The sequence below is a fragment of the Protomyctophum parallelum genome (genome assembly GCF_964188405.1).
Source record: "Protomyctophum parallelum genome assembly, chromosome: 5".
Classification (NCBI taxonomy): domain Eukaryota; kingdom Metazoa; phylum Chordata; class Actinopteri; order Myctophiformes; family Myctophidae; genus Protomyctophum; species Protomyctophum parallelum.
The window spans coordinates 32,350,557-32,375,959 of NC_139702.1; the positions used below are offsets into that span (position 1 = coordinate 32,350,557).

Below are 25,403 nucleotides of genomic sequence, written 5' to 3' on the forward strand. Positions count from 1 at the left end.
GATGTTAAAATTGTGCAAAACTCTGTTCAATGAATGGCCTCTTCTGCTACATTAAAATTACTAAACATTAAACGTTACTTATACCTGTTATTGAGACTCCTATAGAGCATGTTGACATGGATAGCTTGGTTAGTAGTATCTCTGTTAGTTAATGCAGTTTGATTGATTCGATTAATAGCCTATTTTATTAGACAAAAATGTAGAACAGTAGTGTCATAGAGTGGAAAATGCCATTTGGTTTAATGTCACAGAATGCAGTGCCACGTAGAGCAGCATGATAAATGGTTAACTTTATAGTGTGTTCAAAAATGGCAGATCTGCAAGTTCAGTGTCTTGAATGAGATGTGCTGTGAGTTTGCATATCTGCTATTGTCCAGCATAGGACCGTTGCACAGTGAAGTATAGACAAGGCTTTAGGATTTATAAGTCGTTTTTAGAATATAATAGAATATTCACTCCAGTGAATAGCATTTATCCATTTAGATAACTTTTTGATGTTATTTAATTACTTATTTTTACACAGAAACATAATGTGTGTCTTTACAATAACTGAAATGTAATAATAATACTAATAATGTAATGTAATAATTATTAATTAAATAACCTTATTTTATTCTGAAGGCAACCGGATGTCTTAAATTAGCTAGCTCTCAGACAGGAAGTTCTAAATTAGCTCAAAAGACGGAGCCGGGCTTGCATGGGTCCAACACTTCGGCAACAAATCAGGAGACAAATGCCTCGTATGACCCGGAAGCGAAACATTTCACAACTAAAAGTGCCGCGAATGTAATTGCTGTTCGACATAAAAGTAACGATTAAAGAGCCATAGACGGTGTTAGAAATAAAAGTATTATTAACACTCCAGAGCAGGTTGCTGTAGCTCTAACGTTAACCGGCACAATGGACGAATATGACGAGATGTTCGAGATCGAGGATAACTTCGATGAGATGTACGCAGATGAGCTGGAAATGATGGCAGAGATGGACAGTGAGTTCATTATAAACACACGTACACTGAACTTATGAAGTTATCCATCTAACATTCTGATATTCCATATTCCTCCATTTTCGTGGAGAGATTTTATCTGTATCTGTTCATCTTGGCGGCTCTGTGGAGCGCTTGCGTCACGTGCCCACATCACCAAATAATCAATTTCATCAGCTCTGGCTCTGCAGGTCTCATAATGAAGGATCTGCATGGCAGCTATTGTTTACATCTTGATAGCCTAAGATTTAGACTCGTAGATGTATTTATCGATTCTGACATAATCTATAAATACTGCCAAATCTTAGGCTAACATCTTGACAGCCCATGCATCCAAACGGAAAATCCATTGAGTTGTTTCATACACAAATCCACTATGTTATAACTTATAACTTACTCGCCACGCATCACGTACATGTAGGCGATGCGACGGCCGGTATCCGGGGTGACATTCACAGATTGATTGATTGATTGATGGATTTAAATATTTATTAACAGTTTGCAGAATTACAGTACATTTCAAGCACAAACTCGAATACAAAGACTGTTAACTGTGAGTGGACGACCCAATTAAGCATTACACTTGTTTACAAGAGGGTCCTCCTTGTTCAATTCATCAAAACATTTAGAGACGTACAAATAGGGGAAACTTTGACAGGAAAAGACTCGCTCACCGTATAGAAAAATAAGTAAAACTCCTTGCTCATGGTGCAATTAAAAAGCAAACGTTTCGGTCCTAAGACCTTCAGTGCTATATGATTTTCACAGACAAAGAACTTGCTCTTAAAGAGCTCCAAAACAATACAGCTCACGTGCTGATAATTATTAATTGATGACATCACCAGATTGTGGGCGTGGACATTACAGAAAGGATATACAAAATCACAGTTATATAGGAAACAAGAATATTGCATACATCACATGTTGACAGACTTATACAATCACTTTTTGAATATAACTTGGTATATATATATTCCAGGTAGCACTGGAGGGAGAGATCTTCATTCAAGCCACCTGGATTGACAGACTTTAAATAAAAAATCCATCTAGATTCAGTTTGGAGGAGTTTAGTGTCTAAATTTTGAGACCACCGCTACCGTAATCAAGTTTGAAAAAAAGGACGAAGAAAGGTGCAACAGTTTTCTCAGTTTTTAGAGACGTACAAATAGAAACTTCTATATAGTCAAAGAACAGAACAGGAATTCATCATAAAGGAGGGAAAAAGGGAAAAGAAACATATACAGTGAGGGGAAAAGGTGGGTGGTGGGGGGATTCAGATTTGACGAAGGCCAGTTTCGAATTGCAGCCGTCCGTAGGTGCCCTTTGAGAGCGGTTTTGAAGGAGTCAAGGGATTTGCATGTCTTAATGACTGTTGGTAGAGCGTTCCACATTTTGGTGGCATAGAAGCGAAAATAATTTAGTCCCTTGTCTATGCTGAATCTGGGTTGTACATGGTTCTTGCACTTCCTCTGGTGTTGTGGGTGTGGACTTCGTTAACATTAAGGAAGTATCTAGACAGGTACATGGGTAGCCTCGGTCCCAGGCTTACATGGGTAGCTTGGTGGTGTATCGAATCTTGTGGATCAGACCCATTGCAAGATGCTGTACTCTATCGTCGACCCTGCACCTAGTTACCACCTTGCAGGCAAGATGGCAGTGGTGTGCATGAGGTCAATTCAAACAAGATTGTAGCACTTAGTATATCATATCATTATATTATATTAATTATAATATATTATTATTGCAGCCAGAATCAAATATACAGAATGGGAGAATAAATCAGCAACCATGATATACACGTAGCTTACATACTGTACTGTTATATTATTTGTATAAACGTATACAAATAATCATCATCATCATTCCAGTACCCTCGAGATCTGCGACACAAGCTGCAATCTAACAGTGCAAGGAACAAAAGGGGAAAATATTATACACAGCAGGTTAAAGACACTGACCTGGCATTTTTTGCCGCTGAGACTTGTCACATATATTCTATCCAGGTGAAAAACTGTAAAAACACATTTTGTATCTGCTGTAGACCCTGCCATCAGCCCTAATGCCAAGAAGTCAGGCTTACGGAAGCAGGATTCCACCACAACAACAACAGGGAGCCAACAGGGAGACGATATTCAGGACATACAACACTTGCTTGCTGACAGTAAGTTCACCCTGGGAGTACTTACTTACAGTATATCATCATTATCATTTCTGTCTGCAGCCTCATTTCATACATTGTCATATGACAGTGCTGTGCAAAAGTAGTAAAATAGTAGTTCTACAAGCTCCTCATACATTCACTGTGTTATGCCTTGTGAGCTTGTAGATTGGCTATATTAGCTTTTTAGTTGTTTGTTCTTTTGAGTGGCGCAACCACTCCTACAACCAGCAATGTCCATGTTCACCTATGTGTTCACCTATGTATGTATGAATGAGCACGAGTATGACTGAGTACCAGTAGGGGCACTGTTTGCCAGAAACAGAGAGAGAGAGAGAGAGAGAGAGAGAGAGAGATAGTATTAGTGCTGCACTGTTGCCTGCTAATGAGAGAGAGAGAGAGAGAGAGGAGAAGAGAGGAGGAGGGGGGGGGGGGGGGAGAGGGAAGTTGCACCACTCGGTTCACACGGGTGTGATTTTTTTTGTCTGACTGTGGGTTTTATGTATTATTTAACCAGTAGAATTGGATCCATCGGAACACAGGTTCCTTTTTCCATTTCCTGAAAAGTAAAGTTTTTTGGACATTGGAAGTTCCCATCACTGTTGATGATATGCATTGCTTGTGTGTTTCATACAGGTTGGATAGATCAATTGCAACCTTTCTAAATGTAGCTGTGTGTGTAATAATGTGTATGTGTGTATCATATATCATGCTGTCTGGCTCCTGCAGCCCCGAAGGCGAAGCGCCAGAAGCAGGAAGCAGGTGTAGTCAAGAGGCTTTTTGTGTCGTCCCAGACCGATGGGATCCCAGACCCAGTCCCATCACGGACTGATGACATCAGCCCCCCATCGTCCCCGGAGCAGTATGACACCCCTCGTCCAACCTCTCGTGCATTCAGGTAAGGGGGTAGGACTTAGATAAACAGACAATTGTTCTGTGAATGGTTCTATTTTTAACATTTTCCGTATGTTTACGTTTTCTTCATTGTCATTACGAAACCTATTTGAATAATTGGTATATATTTGAATATTGCTTTAACATCATTGTGCACTTCATGATGGAATAATAAAAATAATATGACCGCACACTGCGGACTGTGCACACAGAATTCTGAATCATTCATTCGCTTACAGGTCTGCTCGTCCACCGGTACTGGACATAAGTGGCTTCGCCACAATTCCAGAGTCTCCCAGACCTGCTGTGCCATCAGCGCCTCAACGGGCGTTACGGCGCCCCCCTGTGGAGGGAGGCTACGTCACCGTGACAGACTCCTCAGGGAACCGCATCTACCTTCGACAAAAGGAAGAGACGGAGGGACAGGTTAGGACATTAGAAATGCATACTTTCGCTGTGTTTCGCCAGGTGGACAGGGGTTTGAGGTTATGTTTAGGCATAATTTCTGTGAGGTTAGGCTTGAGGCTTAATGGGTTGGGCATAGTGTTTTGGGGTTAGGTTTAAGCATAGTTTTAGTGGAGTTAAATGTTAGGGTTTAGATGCAATCAATGCGAAACACCAATGAAAGAGGCAGTTCTGTAGGCTTCCATATACAGTTGACGGATCCCACAGAACATTCTGTAAATATATACTATAATGTAACCTTTTTTCTCACAATTACCATTCCACACAAATGTGTTTTTTTAGACACTGTTATACAACATTATTTCTATTTGTCTGCCTAAAATGACGTAGGCACAGGACATGTATTTAATTAATGTATTCAAATGTTAATAAATACAGTTTCTGACAAGTTGTCAGAAACAACAAGTAGTTGTGTGTTCATAAGCATGCCTACTCTCCAACTTTAATCCATACAATTTGGCAGGTAGTGGATTCCAGACTAGTGGTGAATTCCCAGGGTACACTTGGATTACTTGCGGTACCCATTGATGTTCTGAGAGAACAAGTGGCAGAGAGGGTGAGTGACCAGTAGCTTATTGTACCATCATCACCCTGTTTATTGTATTTTGTTGCTTACAGTATGTGTGACTGAGTACAAGCGGTTGTTGTTGCTGTTGCAGATTCAATTAAGTCACATAATGCCATGATTCTTTATAGAGAGTCTTTGAGACACCACATTCCATTCAGTATTTTAGTCCAACGTCATTTTGTAGTCCTATGTTACGTCCGGGTCCAAGTGGCACCAGCTTCTCATTGTAAATAGCAATATATAAACACGTGAATCTTGTTACAATAACGTTATTTTTCAGAAAGGAAACCATTGAGGGTTAAAATTGGTCTTAATGCTTCCAACTCCAGTAGAATTATTAATGTTCTGTACAAGTGTCCATGACAAAGAAAATATATGATGTGGAGACAATAAAGACTATTATTATCATTATTATTATTATTGAAGGTGGTAACAGTCCATTTCCTCAGTACAATATTTCGGGGGCATATTTAGAATGTGTGCATGTTGAATTTAGTTTGCATTAGTTTGCATTACTAAGATCTCTAATGGAGGATTTAGTTGACACACAATGAAATAAAATGGCGATAGTATTCAGTGTGGGGCAGACAGCCTCTCACAGCCAGATTTGGGAGTATTATATCTTTGTTGTTGCAAGGAAAGCGGTAAAAAAAACTTCATGGTTGTTCTAGTCTCGGATCAGTTCAAACACCGCTCCGACGGAGGAGCGTAGGACCCGGAAGTAGCTCTGGAGGAGGCGCTTACGTCACACCTTAAATACTGAATTGAATGGGGTGGTTCATACTAGATCGGATGGACACCAGGATCTGTGCTCATCCATCCACATTCAAATCCCATTGAGATATAGAGAGATAATATATATGATTTAATATTTGTAGCTAAGGGTTCTAAGCCTTGCTTCTGTTCTGTATTCTGTTTTTATTCTCTTTTTTCTTTTACAGCGACATGAACTGTTGGTTGAGGAATCCCAGCGTCTTACAGACTTACTGGCAAGGTACCCAAACTCCACAGCACGCACTCTCACACACTTCTAAATCAAACTTTGTCATGCCAAGGACCCACAAATTGATATGTTTTTCACCACGGACCATCATCTGAAAAGGCTTTCAAGATCTTTCGGTTTTAAAGGGTGGTGTTCTCACACTTTGAACTGAATTGTTCATTGTGTGTGTGTGTGTGTGTGTGTCAGTGATGTGGATCAGGAGCTTGGAGAGCAGGAGAACAAAGAACCTGAGGAGGATCACGGTGTAGAGGAGGGAGGTATCTCTCGACTGCTCTGGGTGGATAAATATTCTCCCCAACATTACACAGATCTGCTCAGTGACGACGTGAGTGTATGTGTGTGTGTGTGTGTGTGTGCGCGTGACGTGAGTTAATTATATATGTGTCCTCCTGTCTGTAGACAAATTACCGATTTACCGATTCTGATACCCGTAACTTGAGTATCAGTCGATACAGAGTACCGATCCCGGCGATCCGGTGTGTAATTGAAATAATGTTATGTAAATGGTACAGTATGAATATAACACGGTAGTGCAACTGTGCAACATCAACTGTGTGTGTGTGTGTGTGTGTGTGTGTGTGTGTGTGTGTGTGTGTGTGTGTGTGTGCACGTGTGTGTGTGTGTGTGTGTAGTTTACCAACCGCTGTCTGCTGAAGTGGCTGAAGCTGTGGGACACGGTGGTGTTTGGAAGAGAGAGGAAGTCCCGCCCTCCTCCCGTTGACAGACAACCTGTGGTCGTCCAGAACAAATTCAATCAGAACAAATTCAATCAAGCCAATCAGACCAAGACCTTCACGTAGGGTTACACAATTAATCATATTTATCACGATTTTGGCTTCACACAATTAAAGTAACATGATTGTCCAATTATTGATTCATAATGCTTGCTTGTAGCACAACATGAATGTGAAAGCAGTGATTTTGTAAAAATAAAAAAAAGTTTAACTGTGATCGTGATCTCAATATTGGTAATATTGGTAAAACTCGTGATAATCATTTTGGCCATAATCGTGCAGCCCTGCCTTCAAGACCAAGAGTCAGCTGACTGAGGAGTTACTGGAGGCTGAGCTGGACCAGTATAAGCGTCCCAAATTCAAGGTACGCACAGTATGCAAAGACACACGCATGTACGGCATGTGTTTTTATACAGTGGTTCTCAAACCATCAGGGGTTCTTGAGGAACCAAATGGACACTATTACAGGTCTGTACCTCAGAGACGGTGTTTAAATACATCTGTGAACTCTCTGAGTTATGGGGGTCAGTAATACATGAAACTGACCCCCATAAGTCTTATAGTGACCACTGACCATTCAGTTTTTTAAAATCAAGATTGACATACGAAGTGCAAGATCAGAGGTCTGTTTTTGATTCAAAAAAGGTCTCTCCGTTTGTCTCTCCATAGGTGGCGTTGTTGTCAGGTCCTCCAGGCTTGGGGAAGACCACTCTGGCCCACATCATAGCAAAGCATGCTGGGTACAATGTAGTGGAGATCAATGCCAGGTCAGTCAAATGCAACTACATTGTTCCAGTTGTACACCGTGGTTCCTAAAGTGGGGTCCAGAGACCGTCAGGGTTCCTAATAAAGATCCCCCTTGGGGCCCTTGCAATTTGAGCCTGAGAACCACCACAGTAGTAAATCCCAACAGAGTCGTATCTGTCACAGTATTCCACACTGACCGCTCCTCATGTCATTGTCATCGCTGTTGCCACAGTGACGACCGCAGTGCAGAGGTTTTCCAGAGGCGAATCGACACGGCTACGCAAATGAAGTCAGTCCTGGGAACGGACCAGAGGCCTAACTGCCTCATCATCGACGAGATCGATGGTGCGCCATCGGTACGTCCCATCAACTTCTTAAACCACACTTCTGGGGGTCCCCAGATAACAGTGACAATGTACATTAAAAACACCATTACGGCTGCTGCATCAAACGTAATCAACAAACTATACTATAAATAAATAAAAACTGGCCAAATTGTCAAATAATATAAGAAAGAGGCAAACAGTGTGAAAATAGCCGACCGAAACGAGTCAAACAATTGCCCAACTAACTACAATTCCAAGTGATTGTCAGGGTGGGGGGTCCCCAGTTCAAATGTGATTATTTGGGGGCGTCACGGCCTGAAAAGGTTGAGAACCACTGTTCTACAGCATCATAACTACAACTGGAATGTGGAATACGGTTCTTAATGCATCAATAAACCTTTGACATGTTCTGTCTCTGACATCTGGCAGGCTGCCATCAATATCCTGTTGGCCACTCTGAACAGGAAGGACGGACACAGCGGTGCAGGCGAGGCGGGCGCAGAGACGACTGTAAAGAAGAAGAAGAAGAAGGACTCTCCCCTCCTTCGTCCAATCATCTGCATCTGTAATGACCTGTAAGATAATGTCTCAAACTGTGTTTCAAAAGTGGGTCATTGATTTTTTTGTATATGCAGTGGCTTTACTGTCTAGATATTGTCATCCAGATTCATACTTTGACTTGCTTCCTATGTAAAATGCCTCGGCAGAAAACATACTATAGCTAAAGTGTTGGCAACTGAAATGCCTTCTACTCTACGTACAGGGAATTTGAATCGTTTTGATTGTTCTAACTCTTCTCTGATTGGCTGTCTGTCCTGTCAGTTATGTTCCGGCCCTCAGGCCACTGAGGCAGCTAGCTTTCCTACTGACATTCCCCCAGACCCAGCCCTCCCGCCTGGCACAGAGACTGTCCGAGGTCAATATGTAAAACACATACCGCACATCTGAGACACACCAGCATTCCTGTTTGTATTTGTTGCTTATTGTGTATTATCCATTCATTGTTTATATATTTGTTTTATCGTTGCAGATCTCACGTTGTCAGGGAATGAAAACGGACACAGGCACTCTGTTGGCCCTTTGTGAGAAGACAGACAATGACATCAGGTCCTGTATCAACACTCTACAGGTGAGTACAGGTGGTGGTGTGACTACTCTGTCGTCAGTTGATTTTATTATTTTTATTTTATTTTATTTAGAGTAGCCGATAGTTGTTTACCCCTTTTTCTCCACAATTTAGTCGTTATGCCAATTAATTCCTTCCCACACACTTCGAACACGGACCAGTTGTGTTCGCATAGACACCCGACAAAGCTGGATGCACCACAGTGGATTTGAACCCACAACCTCTGTGGTGATAGGCAGGCACTTTACTACTGCGCTAGCCAAAAGAAGACTTCTGTCGGAGGATATGGGCTTGTTGCAGCTGAGAGCGAGCTGTACACATGTTTGTATTTATTTTCAAATCATTGTGGTTTGTATAGTTAACTGTGTGTGTGTGTGTGTGTGTGTGTGTGTGCGTGTGCGTGTGCGTAGTTCCTCAATGATCGAGGTCAGAGGCAGGTTGATGCCAAGATGGTCCAGAATATGTCTGTAGGGCAGAAGGACCAGAACAAAGGCTTATTCCATCTGTGGCAGGAAATCTTCCAGCTACCCCGTATAAAACGGTATTTTCCTACAATTATTGTTTTTATTGTAAATTATTGTTTCAACATTGACTTTGCCTGACAAAGGTCAATAGACAAATTCATTGATTGTGCACAGATTTAAGTGTGCGGAGCCCCCCTTTTATTTTTTCATTTCTCCAGCACCTCACCTGAATCCTTCAGCAGTAGATCAGCGTTGCCTTTTTTACATTTTCAACATTGAATTAGATTTATTAAAATAGCTCATTTCCAATTCCAGTTATAACGTACAGGATGTAAACAAATATTTTTATGTTTGATGATTTATTGTCATTCATATTATTAAAACTATTATTTACTAGTTGTTCACCAGCCTACTAGGGAATGATGCAAGTTGGGTATAGATGCCTCACTTGGTTACTCAGTGTGGTACCCATTGGACTATAATGTCAGTACTATGATGTCATGGTATTGATGACATCAGGGAGCTCCATATATAGGCATACAGGAACACAGACCTGCACTATGCCCCTCTTGCATCACTTGCGTCTCCCATATGTAGTCAATCGGTCGGACGGTTGGTTTGGCCAACTAGGGAAGCCCATGCAGAACCGCAAGATAGGGATGCAGGATATATTCCCAAAGTAAGTTCCAAATACCTGCTTTGTCCAAACATGGTGTTTCAGGAAGCGCATAGGGCAGGGCTTTGAAGATGGACTGGGGGAAGGGGGCGGACCTCAGAGGTTTCAGCACATTCTGCTCCTAGCCTCCTCCAGCGGAGAGTACGAGAAGGTTACACAGGTAACACACACACACACACACACACACACACACACACACACACACACACACACACACACACACACACACACACACACACACACACACACACACACACACACACACATACATACACACACACACACACACACACACACTCTCTCTCTCTCTATTAGGCTTTTAAAAGGAAGGGCAACAGATAAGGTTGAATTCAAATATTTAAATAGGCCTAACATATCCAGTCATATTATATGTAAGCGCCCTCGAATTATGAAATAATGAGAAGTGGATGGTCTCAACGGGTGTAGTTTATTTGTCTTCAGCACAGAAGATGTTCCCTGGTACACCGTGAAAACTACAAAAATAGAATATAAATACTATTACAATCATGACATTTTCTCATAGTCTTCAACAACAATAAAATCTGTGCATTACATATCACTTTCAATAGTACAATAAATAAAATGGTTAAGTTACGTAATTAATGCAGTAATACGACAACTCAATCATTTCAAGAGTAGACCAATAAACAGAGATATACCAAACGAACTATCAACCCACAATACAAATAATTAGACCTAAAGTAAATGAATTAACCCAAAACATAAACAAATCATATACCTCGCTCCGCTAATCGAGGGGCTAGGGGTTGAATCGAATGCCACCTTGAACTTCATACCAACAATCTTGGGATAACCGATACAAAAAGAAAATAACAAACTTGAAGACATGACTGAAGTTAAAAGAACCAACTGACACCGGCAGTTACACTCCCACCAATCAGGTTATACCAAACAAACATAACATGATTTAAAACATAGTTTCCCAAAGTCAAAAGGTGAGGAAAGATCTTACATTAATAAACAATACTCTAATCTTGTCAGTCTTTCAGGTGGGTGGTTTTCTTCTTGCCAAGGAGCCAAAGTTAATGCTGTAGTTAGCCAAGATATGTCTGTAATGGCAGGGACTGGACTTAAGGGTTTGTTGCTCATAGACTGTTGGGTTTTCCTGGGATTGGGGAGGACCGGGGCATGTGGCTTCAAACGGAACAGGAGGGATGATGGTGAGGCTCTTCATCTTAGCCGGTGGTAGAGCAGGACGGCTCCCCTCATCAATGGCTCCCGATCCACAAGGCTCTTTGGGCGATTCAGTTTCTTCTCTCACTGGTTTCTTCTTCTGCTCCAGTCTATGTTTAACCATGAGGGCAGCTCTACCCACAAAACTGCTGCTCTTGGTCAACACCTCAGGGGTGCCCAAGTCACTCTCCTGCTCTTTTGACTGCTGTGAGCTGTCCTTTACCTTCACATTCTTTACATAAAATTTCTGCCTGTCGCTGAGAAGCTGCACAGAGTTAACATCTTGTGATACATAGCTGTTCTTATTTGCATCTCTCTTTTCATTAAGGTCTGGTTCTAAGACCGTCATCACCACATTGGTAGATGGAGTCTGCATTTGATTTACTGGGATCTGATTTACACATCTCTGGTTCTCCTGATCAGTAGGGTTGTCTGTGGAAGTGGACTCTGCTGCCATTTCTCCCACAGTCACATTTTCTCCCACAATCTCCTGACCTTTAGGGTTATGTGTGGAAGTGGACTCCTTTGCCCTCTCTCCCACCGTCTCCGTTTCTCCCACCGGTCTCTTATCCTTTTCTTTACTTTTGTGTCTCTCAACCGTGGTTACCAGGCATTTGTCCACCAGCTCGCACAGCTCTGTGGTCAAGATGCTAGAGGCGTCCATGTTCATACCGATTACTGTAGAAGCAGTGCAGTTAAGTTGAATGGATTGATAAATCTCACTTGTTGCATTATGTTTATTGCGAATACTTTGTTTCATCTCGTGAAGTTCCTCTTCCGAACAAAGTGTCCTTAAAGCTCTTCGAACATTTTTTCCTGTTTGCATCCAGGATGCCATTGCCTCAATGAATGCCTTTTCAAGTTTCTTCTGTGTTTTAACTATAGTCTCTTCAGAACTCATTAGTTGCTACATTTTGACTGCCATTTTATCTGCACTTGACATTTGCCTGGGTCTATGCTGTTTGATCACTTATGATACTTTTTGGGTATATTTAGTCTGGGTTTTTACAATTTACTTAAACCATTAACGAAGCCCCACGGACTACCACTTTAACACCCAAAGGAATTCTATCAAACAAAACGAACCAAACCAATACATTTCAGATTATACAAATGTCTACTTTAGTTTTCCCATATATAAATGCAGCATGAACTGAATAGTTCTAAATTTGACATTAAATACATTAGCCTTCAAATCAATCGCTTCATATCAGATAAAAGCCTACACTTGTTCTCATTTTTTTGGTTGTTTTCCTTTATCCATTTTATAATTTTTTGTTTCCTTTTTATCCATTTTATAATCTGTTTCCTTTTTCTAATTTTCTATCCATTTTATAATCTGTTTCCTTTTTCTAATTTTCTAATGTCGGTTTTGCAACCTAAATTCCTTGCTTCAGTCCAAGATGAGATGGAGGCTACCTGTTAGAAGTCCTCTCACTGCATAGGTTACTGTGGTGTGACGATGACAAACTTGTGGCTATAAGCTGGTGACTTGAAGAAGCACTGGGTGGCTGTAGGTGAGATGGGTCGACGTTGAGTTGTCTCCAGCATCGAGTTTTCACTGTAAGCGCCCTCGAATTATGAAATAATGAGAAGTGGATGGTCTCAACGGGTGTAGTTTATTTGTCTTCAGCACAGAAGATGTTCCCTGGTACACCGTGAAAACTACAAAAATAGAATATAAATACTATTACAATCATGACATTTTCTCATAGTCTTCAACAACAATAAAATCTGTGCATTACATATCACTTTCAATAGTACAATAAATAAAATGGTTAAGCTACGTAATTAATGCAGTAATACGACAACTCAATCATTTCAAGAGTAGACCAATAAATTACCAAGAATGTACCATAAGTCCATAACAGAGATATACCAAACGAACTATCAACCCACAATACAAATAATTAGACCTAAAGTAAATGAATTAACCCAAAACATAAACAAATCATATACCTCGCTCCGCTAATCGAGGGGCTAGGGGTTGAATCGAATGCCACCTTGAACTTCATACCAACAATCTTGGGATAACTGATACAAAAAAACAAAAAAAAACCTTCAAAGTAAAGACATGACTGAAGTTAAAAGAACCAACTGACACTGGCAGTTGCATTATATATATTTTAACAGTATTTCATTTCAAACCTTTATCCTCAAACACTGTAATTAGTACTAATTACCTTTAATAATGGTGGATTACATTTTTATTTCGCTTTTAGTGCTTACTCAAATTCATCCATACATTGGGAGAACTGCATTTTAGAACTTCCTCTCACCCTGTATCCATTGTTGTCCATCATTTTAACCATGACCTTTGACCTGTCCCCAGGGTTTGTTTGATAACTATCTGTCCATGCGTCTGAGAGACCCCAACATGCACAACGTGTGCGACGCCCTGGACTGGCTGTCCTTCTCGGACCAGGTCAACTACGTGATCATGCACGGCCAGAACTTCTCCCTGATGCGATACCTCCCATTCCTGTCCATCACCTTCCACTTCCTGTTCGCTCACATGCACGTCCCCCGCATCATCTACCCCCACAGCCAGCATGAGGTACCGTACACTACAGGCCCTCTGACACGACCATCGCACACTGAGGCGACCGTCTCACAATCTCAAGGGAACGTTTTGCTAAATTGCTACACAGTAAAATCGTTGGGGATATTTCACTTTCAAATAGTTTTGTCTACTCAGGCTTTTGTGAACACCCTAGTAGATAGTTTTCAAGTTGCTCAATTCAGTATTTAGATATTTGATATTCATTTTTATCAGACACCATTGTAAAACATCGTAAACCCATTGTAACTTCAAACTCGATTTTAACCATGTTGGATCATTGAAAACAGTAAACACCTGTCCTTGTTTATGATTACTCTTACTGCACTCCTAATATGTGAGGGGGCCATGTTTTTTCGATTTCCTGTTTCATTTATTTAATTTTTTAGTAGTAAAGGTAATTGAAAAAACGGAATCATACTGCCCTCAAATACGTGAGGGGTCCATCCCTCACGTATTAGGAGGGAAGTATGATTCACCAGAACCAAGAGCAGGTGTTCTTGAATTAAAATGGAGTTTGAAGTTACAATGGGTTTGTATAGGAAAATGAATGCAGTATCTAAATACTGAAACAAGCAACTTAAAAAGTGTGTGGGGTGTTCACAAAAGCCTGAGTAGACAATGAAATATCCCTTTAACTCAGAGTTGTTAAATTAACAAGAAGGATTTAACTGTAGGTCAGTATTGAGCATGAATGTTGACATCACCGCTAGGGCTGTCACAATTATGAGGTTTTACTTGATGATTAATTGTCGTTCAAATAATTGTAATTAATGATTTCATTCACATTCATTGCGTTTTCTGTCGTTGAACATATGAATAAGAATTACACTACTGTTTGGCTTTTGCGCATTGTAATCTAAAGGTGCACAGGGCAAATTCTGACACAAACTTTTTATCTGCTCTTTGTCATCTACAGGCATCATCGCGTCTTCAGGCCAACAAGAATGCACTTAACACCATGTTAGCTGACATCCCACCATCCATCAGGAGCAGGATCAGCCAGCTCTGCTTGACCAGCGATATCCTCACGCTGCTCCTCGAAATCATCTGCCCCAAACTACGACCTGTATGTAGAAAAAAGCGGTGTGTGTGTGTGTGTGTGTGTGTGTGTGTGTGTGTGTGTGTGTGTGTGTGTGTGTGTGTGTGTGTGTGTGTGTGTGTGTGTGTGTGTGTGTGTGTGTGTGTGTGTGTGTGTGTGTGTGTGTGTGTGTCTTTTCATCATTTGTTTTCCACCTGCAAGCAAGCTTTGGGACAGCAAAAACAGCAGCCTTAACATTGCTGTTGTAGAGCCTGAGCTTGGTTTTGAGACTATGTTGTTTGGCCTTCCAGATGTTGCGAAGTTGGCTGAAAGCACCTCTTGCTTTGTTTACACACGTCTAATAACTTTGTCTGGATGAGTTTGGCCCAAAACGGATCAGTGTGATCTAAGATTTTAATGGACATCTTCCTGGTTGGTCTCATCATGAGTAGTTCCCACGAAGGTGGCACTACTCAAGACACATTTTATCTCTAAAAACAGAAAGTACAGACTAACTGTTGGCAAGGCATCAACATCCATGATGGCCTCAATGGGAGAGTGTACAGTGAGGTGGGCAGGCTGCCTGTAGCGTGCCACTCTCATTTGTAGGCTTAGAAGCAAAAGACATAAGCTGTGAACATTTGAGGTCACAGAGCTCCTGAGCAGATCCCCTTAGCCTCGGCCTGCATCATCTGAGTAAAAATATCAGTATGTTGAGTATGACCTTGCTGGTTTGAGCATAAAGAAATTGTAGAAGGACCATCTTCTGACGGGTAAACAGAGCTGAAACTAATAGCATTAAAGGAGTAGTTCATCCAAACAATGACTTATTTTCTATTAATTACACACCCTATGAAGCCTTGAATTTTGTCACATTCCTGAGCCAATAATTTGACCGGGATACCAGTCAGTAGGAGACTCATAGGAGGCTCTTTGAGTTAACTGTACAGGAGTTGTCCATGCTGGCAGACATTGCAACATGGCACACACAGTAACCCCCTCCACACGCACGCACTCACACACACACACACACACACACACACACACACACACACACACACACACACACACACACACACACACACATCATAGAAGTGATCACATCAGTGCTGTGTGTGTCTCCCCTGCAGGTGAATCCTCAGCTCTTCAGCAGCAGAGAGAAACAGCAGATGTGTGAGTTGATCGACACCATGCTGGCCTACAACCTCTCGTACAGACAGGAGCGCACGCCTGAGGGACAATACACATACGTACTGGAGCCGTGAGTGCACACACACACACACACACACTCTGAGAACAGATGTTTGTTTCTAGGGGCTGAAGGTCATTGCCACTGTCTACATTGTGGCATTCTATGCAAGCTTATAATTTAATCTCCTTAACACCTGATTGTGTGTGTGGCCTCATTGGTGTATAGATATCAGTGTTAGTGGGGAAGTCCCTGTAGTGATGGTGGAGACGAATGGACAGATGCTAGGATAGATACTTGTGTGAAACGAATAGATGGAACCAGCAGGATCAAGCTAACGTTTCTGCGTTTTAACTCGGATAACAGTTTAACCGAGGGGAACTGAGGAGGAGGCGGAAATCTGGCCTTTATTCCCGAACCCCGGATCTTACATTTTCGCCACAATCACTGAGGTCAAACAGAAGAGCACTGTGTAAAATGGAAGAGCTAGTCTAGTGGAGCCATGCCGGCCCACGGCGGTGGAGACGAGAACCGGGGCCAAGGTGGAGGAGGCTCCTTTCTCGTGGCTCGCTGCGACCAGGTGATGTTCACCAACGACTGGGGCCTGCCTCTGCTGGGAGCTCTGCTGCTGCTGTTTCTGATTTACACCTTCCTCTACCTGCCCTCTCTGGCGGCACAGCATAACACCACGGCAGCCGCGACACCCACCGTACCAGGGCCAGGCGCGGAGGGGTATTGACTCACCCACCGTACCAGGGCCAGGCGCGGAGGGGTATTGACTCAACCACCGTACCAGGGCCAGGCGCGGAGGGGTATTGACTCACCCACCGTACCAGGGCCAGGCGCGGAGGGGTATTGACTCAACCACCGTACCAGGGCCAGGCGCGGAGGGGTATTGACTCACCCACCGTACCAGGGTCAGGCGCGGAGGGGTATTGACTCACCCACCGTACCAGGGCCAGGCGCGGAGGGGTATTGACTCACCCACCTTACCAGGGCCAGGCGCGGAGGGGTATTGACTCAACCACCGTACCAGGGCCAGGCGTGGAGGGGTATTGACTCACCCACCGTACCAGGGCCAGGCACGGCCATTGACTCACCCACCCAAGGCATGGAGGGGTATTGACTCACCCACCGCACAAGGCATGGATGGGTATTGACTCACCCACCTTACAAGGCATGGATGGGTATTTACTCACCCACCGCACAAGGCATGGATGGGTATTGACTCACCCGCCGCACAAGGCATGGATGGGTATTGACTCACCCACCGCACAAGGCATGGATGGGTATTCTAGGGTTGGGATCCGGAATCGGAGGAACCACACACACACACACACACACACACACTGACACTGTCAGAGGAGCTGGTATGTGGACTTCACGTCTGCTATACGTTTTAATTTCAAGGACCACCATAACTGAGAGTTACAGACCAGTAAGGGTCCATTTGGAACCCTCTATATAGGAATCTTAAAATCCTAAAGGATCTCAGCCCGAGTATTGATTCACCTCCCAAAACATAACATATGTAAATGTTGTTAACCATTACAGGAGACAATTGTTGTTACGACAACTCACTGCCTTGATATGACTAGCCATTTGTTGGGACGCTCGTTTTGATTGGTCAGGTGCTGACAATGCACTGTCCTGCAGTCAGAGAGAACAAGATGTGTCGTGGAGACACAAAGTGAGACGGAACGATGGACTTTATTAGAGCCATTAGATATGAATCCTGTTTGTTTCTTCTTTTTGGTGTGGTAGAACTGATTTCTTGTAGAATTCTTCCCTCATTCTGTAATATAACTTATAGAAGCATAAAGAAGGACACTATCTTCTAGTATGTATAACCATTTACCCTGATGTTCTCAGACAGGATGTAGTGAATATGGCTAAAATACAATACTTGCAATTTCTTGGCTATGGCTACATTCTGACAGCAACAGCACTGGTAATGTAATGTCTAATGATGGCACATAATAAACGACTCACAAAGTACATGGCTGTTCACATGCATATCTGAATGTTTTTTGGTGTTTGGTGGAATGCTAGTTTTCTCACGTAATGTGTGTGGGTGTGTGTGTTGAAGAGATGAAGCTCAGCTGTAAGAGGATTATGGTATTAAAGATTGACAGTCTTTATGTATTATTACTTTTCAGTGGTTTTCGACTCAGGACCCAGAGGGGACCCTCAGTAAAGTGACAATTTAAGGAATTTTAATACCTTTTTCTCCTATGCCCAGCTTTGCGTGTCTGTGTGTACCCCATAGTGATGATTGGCTGAGCACGGAATGTGATGTATGACGATAAGAATGCACCTCACTTCACACAAGTGTGATTTTTTTATAAATAACTGCATCAAAAGTACTAAATAAACTATACTATAAAAACATTGGGCAAATTGTCAAAAAATATAAAAATATGTGAGACAGTGAGGTGTTGTGAACATTTACCCGTGGAACGGAGTCAAACTAAATGTATTGCCAACTCCTACATTCTAGTTTGCTTATCAGGGTGGGGGGACCCCAGTTGATAATATGATTATTTTGGGATCACGGCCTGACAAGGTTGGGAACCACTGATTTACTTAACCCTTTGTGTGCAGGCGTGTGGAGGAGGTGGTTCGCTTTCAAGGTCTTCCGCCACGCCGCCAGCTGACCTACCAGGCCAAGCAAACAATCAGCAGAGAGATGGAGCAGGAGAGGATGAGGAGAGCCGAGCAGCTCTCGCTGAAACGGAACCCTGTAGTGGTAGGACACACACACACAGTCACACACAGCCTATCTTCATATAATCCTCATTAATGCTCATTATAATATGGTACCTATTTTGTCTACTCTCTGTCTCAGAGGGCTGTGGACAGTTCAGAAATCCTCCCACCAGTGAAATTCAGCTTTGAAAACACATGCCGTGCGGGCGTGTAAGCACCGCCCGGCTCATATGACTGAAGTGTGAATGTGTAGCTCCAGGCAGCCTCGTAAAGACATCAAGCGCTATTCTCCCGTCACATAGGCTACTTGCCGAGCAAAACAAGGAAGTGATGTGGCTCGCTCTGGTGGTGCAAAGCGTAGCTACTTTTGTGAATTTAATAGTTTTATTAGGTTAATATTGCTATATGTTTGTAACCGTTTTAGAAAAGCAATAAGCCACTCGAGGCCCCAGCTTACCGGGTATTTTACAATGGCTGGGGGCGTAGGCAGACCCGACACAGACCTCTCGTGGCTTATTGCTTAATTATTCTCTGGAGTCCTGCCTCAAAGCAGACCAGAGGTAGAAAACTGTCGTTCCCTGATGTCATCGCTAGGGTCACATGCATCAGTAAGCAGGAACTGGGGATGGCAATGAAGGACCGTAAAGTCTGGCGTGGCATTGTGAAATCCATGATCTCAACCGTGGTCGACAGAGTAGATATTTTTACCATATTCTCATCGCGAGGATAAATTATATGAAGATAGGGTGAAAATGAATGATGTGACTGACGTCACCCATTGAAGGTTTCTTGCCTAATACCAGCTGTGTGTTATAATGTGGTCTGTGCGCAGAGGTAGCATGGTGTTTAATAACTTACTGTGTGCATCTGTACAGCACAAGGAAGAGGTCAAGAAAAGCGCTCCCATAACAACCAGGAACCATCAGCAGAGGTTGGAGAACATTGTCAAGCAGGCCAAAGTGGAACCCAGAGTGAGAGACACACACACAAACACTCTCACTCTCTCTCTCTCTCCTTGCATAAAGTATCAACCAGAATTCATTCTCTTTTACATGTTGTTGTAATAATTGTTGTAATGTATTAACTCTGTAATCAATAAAGGAAAAACATGCAGCGGCTCAATACATAAAACATACAGTGGTTTAAATGCAACCGCCTTTCCACTGCTGTATACTGTACATGCTCAATGTTACCTACCACTAGATGGAGCCCCACTGTCCCACAGCCAATCAGGGATTGTGTGTGTGTGCTGCATCTATTCCAGTACTGGATGGATGTTTGAATGAGAGGGAAGCAGAGACTCTAGAGGGGACAAATGAGGCCAATGAGAAAGCAGAGGCTTACATTGCTTCCCTTGTGATAAATCTGGGAAATTAGGCTAATGAGACATAAGTATAACTATGTGTGTGTGCGCACATGTCTGTGCATTAGTTTGTTGTATTTGACCTCATTAAGAATTGAATGTTGTTCTCAACCTGCCATTTATGTCTGTTCTTGTGTTCTAGCCGGAGGTGGATTTCTTCGGTAGAGCTCTTGCTCCCAAACCCCTGAAGACCCAGTTGACCTCAGAGACAGGTAACAATGGAGGCCCCCCGGGGCCCCTCTGTTGAAGGGAGTGATGCCGTTGACACTACTTAGCAGTAATTTAGAAGCACACACTTGGCAAAGCGCAAGCACTGGGCAACAAACTACTAAGATAGCGTTCATATTTGAATTTGTCGAGTTCCGATTCTGATTCGTTCCAGTTGTAAAACATCAAACTATTTTTGATTATAATCATGATGGCTCAGAGGCAACAAATTTGAATTCTAAACCTACAAGATTGATTTGATTGATTGATTGACAAGATGATTTGTCCATGGTGAGCTGCCATAGATCGGCGTTAAATCTTTCTTAGCCGCAGAATCTTAGCTTGGGAACCTGCCAAATCTGCCAGCTTGAATCTAACTTGCTCTTGTGTGTCAGTCAGGTGATGGCAGGGGTGTATAATGTCAGGTTGCATATTAGAATCAACATGTATTGATACAGTATATTTAATTCTAAAATGTTTTGTGATACTAGTTTTTTTTTGTGATACTCAGTAGCCCAGAATCATTGCAAAGACTGAGTGGTCGTGTATGGGACGGTGTAAGGATTTGTTTTTAAAAGCAGTGGGCATTAGGTTTGGGATCCGGAACCAACATTGAGGAACCAGAATTGTTTCCATCACATTTGGAACCATTTACAAAGCTTTTGTTTTTTCTTTTTTTAATCACACGTCTGCTAAACAATTACAATACCAGTGGTTCTCAAACTTTCAAAGACCTCCATAACTGTTGAGTGTACAAATGGAACCATGTGGATCCGTGCTTAAGGGTCCATCTTTCAGTATCACAATATTTCACTATAGACTGATTCCTAATCATTAGCTAAGGACCACTTGAGCCTCTCATCCAGACATCCCCTTCCCCTTAAGTGTACTGAAAACTCTGTCTGGCACTGCTAGAATGGTGACTGGTGCCTTCCTGTGTGGAGTTTGCATGTTCTCTCCACATGGGTTAACTTTTACAATAAAATTAAATACTTGCAGGTTAGAGACATACTCCTGTCAATGCCCTTGCCTAAGCAAGGCACTGGCCTTTTGAGCTGGAGTAGTGCCGGGCACTGCTCACTTGCTCAGTGGCCGCACTGTGCTAGCAATAGTTAGGATGGGTCAAATGCAGAGTACCTATGCCAGACTGCCAGTATCGGAAAAGCTGCCGATACTGCCTAAAATGCTGGTATCGGTGAGTATGCCAGTCTAGGCATTTCCAATACGACATCAGTGATGTAAATGGGTTTTCAATGTAATGGGTCCAGGGACCCAGGGGTGGTCTTTTAGATGGGTCCCAGGGACATTTTATGAGTCCTACTCCAATGACGTTAGAGTACAATACTGAGTACAGTATTGCATCCCAGGACCCCCGGAGGGCGACATGATTGTGTCCTTTCTCAATGTAGTGAGTCTAAGGATGCAGGCTATTTGCATCACTGCCACATAATGAATCACATGATACAGGTATGTCATTGACACTACAGTAAATCAATTATTTTGTATTTTGAATTCTTCAGTTAATGTGGCACTATTGTTTTACTGTACATATATTTTGTAATTGTTTTATTTATTCCTAGATCAGTGGTTCTTAAAACCTTTTAATTTCAAGGACCCCAATAACCCTGAGCAAATGGTAAATAAATGGTAAATGGTGCATTTATATAGCGCCTTTATCCAAGGCGCTTTACATAGATTGTGCATTACATTCACCCATTCATACACCGACTGCGGCAGAAGCCATGCAAGGTACCAACCAGCACATCGGGAGCAATTTGGGGTTCAGTGTCTTGCCCAAGGACACTTCGACATGTAGACAGGAGGAGCCGGGATTCGAACCGCCGACCCATGGATCATTGGACGACCTGCTCTACCTCCTGAGCCACAGTCGCCGCCATCACTGAAGCAAATGGACTGAAGCAAATGGACCATTGGTTCGATGTGTACACTCTTCAGAGTTACAGACCTGTAAGGGTCCATTTGGAACCCCCTCAAGGAACCCTGAGAATCCCTGGACACCACTTTTGTGACAAACTGTTATCAGAGCGGTACTTACGCAAGTAATGGGTGTCGGGAATGGAATGTTTTTGTCGGTATATCTAATGCAGAGGAAAGGAATCAGTGAAGTATAACCTAACTTGCAGTGTCGCTGTCTGCAGGTGAGAAGAACATTGAGATGGCCATGGGAACAGCGGTAGGAAACAGTGATGTGTGGTTCCGCTTCAACGAGGGTGTATCCAACGCCGTCAGACGAAACGTCTACATCAGAGAACTCCTCTGACCCCACCCTCTCAAACACATTCTCTCTATCTCACAAACCTTATTCTGCAATCTGGTGGTTATCAAGTTACACATGTTCCTCCTTGAGAATGTGTTGCTGTCCTTTGTATTAATAATCACAATACATTTCTTCAGTGGTTGTGTTAAATTCAAAACAGTCTTTATTTTTGATTGACGGTGTAAACGGCCAATAAAAACAGCTCGCTTGATAACAATGCTCAGTGGTCCTTCAGTAACGAAACTGCAAGAAAGCTACTCTCAGTGCTGTGCACTCACACATACCACCAAGAGGTCTGCCACTCGTCAACATAAATTAAACGCATTCATGGGTGACCAAATAAATAGATAATTAATAATAATATTAAATGCATTGCATGAGAGATTGTGACAGAGTGCATAATGATTGTGTGTGTGGGTGCATGTGTCTTTAGTTTGTGCGTGTCCATGGTTGTGTGTGACCGTTAGAGGATCACACACTTGCCCTTCTCCACCCAGGGATTGGCTCTCATCAGCTCGGGGTTCAGGAACGGATCTTCACACACGCACCCCTCGATCCACTTGACCAGCCTGACACAACACAACACACACAGTTATACCAGTATCTGAAAAGCTGCCGATACTGCCTATAATGTTGTATGTATCCCATTCCCATAACACATTATCACATATGTAATTTACAATAATCAATTATTTTGTATTTTGACTGATTCAGTTGATGTTGCACTACTGTTTCATGTATTTTTTTATATTTATTCCTAGATCAGTGGTTATACAAACTATTAATTTCACAGACCCCCATAACTCTTGAGTGTACAAATGGACCCATTTGCTTCCATTTGTACACTGAGTTACAGACCTGCAAGGGTCCATTTGGAACGCCCTCAAGAAACCCTCAGTCCCTGGGCCTGGATCCCACTTGGAGAAGCACTGCCCTTCCAGCTTTTGGTGTGTGTAACCCAAATGTTGTCCTAACATTAAATGCCATTTACAATGAAAGGACAATTTTCTGGGTATCGGGAAGGAATAAATGGCATCTGTACATCTCTACTGTTAATCCCTACGGTTAATCCAGTACACAAGAAGTCAGATGTGTGTGTACTCACTCTGTGACTGTGATGGAGGACTTCTCTCTGTTGATGGCCAGCTGGTATTGAAGGCTCTCCACCTCTCTCTTCATCTGAGGTACATCTAACTCATCCATGGTGCTGCTGTAAACATAACCACAGAGTAAAGCGCAGCATGGTTTTGTGTCTGCACAGCACGCACAATTCAGGTCACAGAATTGTACCTTCATGTAAACGTTTGATAGGAATTTAATCTGTTTTTATATAATCGAAAGAGTGCATCAGAGTTCCTCATAACCAGCGGTTTATAACCATATAGCTATTTATAGCAGTAGCTATAAACTCTGTTTAATAGCCTGCCCTACATGTTCTCACAGTTGGACAGCAATGGTTAGATGTCATTGTCCCTATTTAAATCTACAATGAATGAATAAGTAGACCGAGTGTTATCCTCATAGCTGCTGAGAACTAAAAACTGGCAACTGCAATGCCACATCACCCAACTTGTCAAAATGTGTATTCAGAAACCTTTTAGAACATAATTTCCTCTCCCAGTTCATCTATTTAATGGATCTATCTAAGTAGGTCGGGGAGACTAGAGCCTGTTTCAGGTGACCGCATCAGTCAGGCAACATCTGCTCCACCGCATCCGGTATTATTCCAAGCAAAAGCAAAGGATTTATGATCACGTGTAATCGTATAGGTATTTACTGACTACTGCAATAGAAGCCTGCTTCCTCCATCATACAGGGCTGTATAGGCATAATCGTTTTCTTGTCTGCACTAAACAGACAGCAGGCCTACTTTCTAGCTCCTATATCCAGATGTTTAAAGATTCGCTTCAATAAACAGCCGCATTTGCTACATTTTCTTTTAAATGGCAAAATAAAATGTTAAAATAAATGCATATCGGTAGGCGAACGGCATCCAATTGTTTACATCGAACAAGAGCGCCTAGTGAATTAAAATATGTACCGTGATGATCATTAGCCGATTCGAAACAGCCTGCCTTACGTCCCATAATAAACATTCATCAGCTAACGGATATCTAGCTAGAATAGTGCGCTCACCGTCAGTCAGGGCCTACAACAGTCAGCGAGAGAACCGTTCTGTTGTCGGGACGAGATTGGAAGTGGAAACAGCCTGTCACGATGTGATGTGGTGAGATTTTTCCCCGGCAGAGAAGAGAAGTCGTTGCTTAAGCGACAGTGCAGGAGGTCCTTGTGTGCGGCTGGGATGTGGCGCAGGGCACCTCCCTTCCCTTTGGTAGAGACTGTTAAGGAGATGCGCACTTGCACAGGGCTGAGGGCTCCCTCTGGTTTGTTAGGCAAACGAGCTGTATGGAAATCCTCCCCGAGTGCCTCCCGGCTGAGGCAGGAAGCTTGCAAATGAGGCCATGTCATGTCCCACAAGCAAAACTATAAAAGTAGGCATTCGCGTGTATGTAAATGGTAACCCAATCCCCTTCAGCCTCATTTTATGTCCCATTTTTTTTTGCAAAACACACCCGAGTGGAAAAACACTTCAAAGTAGGATGGATATGCTCAGTTATTCTTTTGCCAGAGAGCGTTATAGGCAGTAGTTCAAAATTAACAGTAGTTCTAAAATCATAGTTTGGGTCATTGATGTAGACTACATGTCAATAGCCG

At 42.6% G+C, this 25,403-nt stretch overlaps 2 protein-coding genes across 2 annotated transcripts; one reads left to right on the top strand and one right to left on the bottom strand.

The window, feature by feature from the left end:
* The first annotated feature begins 796 nt into the window (after window positions 1-796).
* LOC310859338 (chromosome transmission fidelity protein 18 homolog) lies at window positions 797-22,703 on the top strand. The gene is made up of 23 exons (XM_083765813.1): window positions 797-988; window positions 3,027-3,146; window positions 3,873-4,041; window positions 4,277-4,463; window positions 4,966-5,058; window positions 6,012-6,064; window positions 6,260-6,398; window positions 6,706-6,869; window positions 7,090-7,171; window positions 7,477-7,574; window positions 7,787-7,910; window positions 8,310-8,455; window positions 8,703-8,796; window positions 8,911-9,009; window positions 9,417-9,547; window positions 10,192-10,306; window positions 13,694-13,918; window positions 14,841-14,990; window positions 16,073-16,203; window positions 18,736-18,880; window positions 19,716-19,811; window positions 20,346-20,415; window positions 22,570-22,703. Exons 1-23 carry the CDS (start codon window positions 901-903, stop codon window positions 22,689-22,691), a joined length of 2,841 nt encoding a protein of 946 aa, XP_083621939.1. The 5' UTR covers window positions 797-900; the 3' UTR covers window positions 22,692-22,703.
* Window positions 22,704-22,848: 145 nt separating this feature from the next.
* Window positions 22,849-25,091, bottom strand: LOC310859337 (guanine nucleotide-binding protein G(I)/G(S)/G(O) subunit gamma-13-like). The gene is made up of 3 exons (XM_083765812.1): window positions 24,825-25,091; window positions 23,794-23,898; window positions 22,849-23,257 (listed from the first exon to the last, which is right to left on the bottom strand). Exons 2-3 carry the CDS (start codon window positions 23,889-23,891, stop codon window positions 23,152-23,154), a joined length of 204 nt encoding a protein of 67 aa, XP_083621938.1. The 5' UTR covers window positions 23,892-23,898; window positions 24,825-25,091; the 3' UTR covers window positions 22,849-23,151.
* Between the last annotated feature and the right edge of the window lie 312 nt (window positions 25,092-25,403).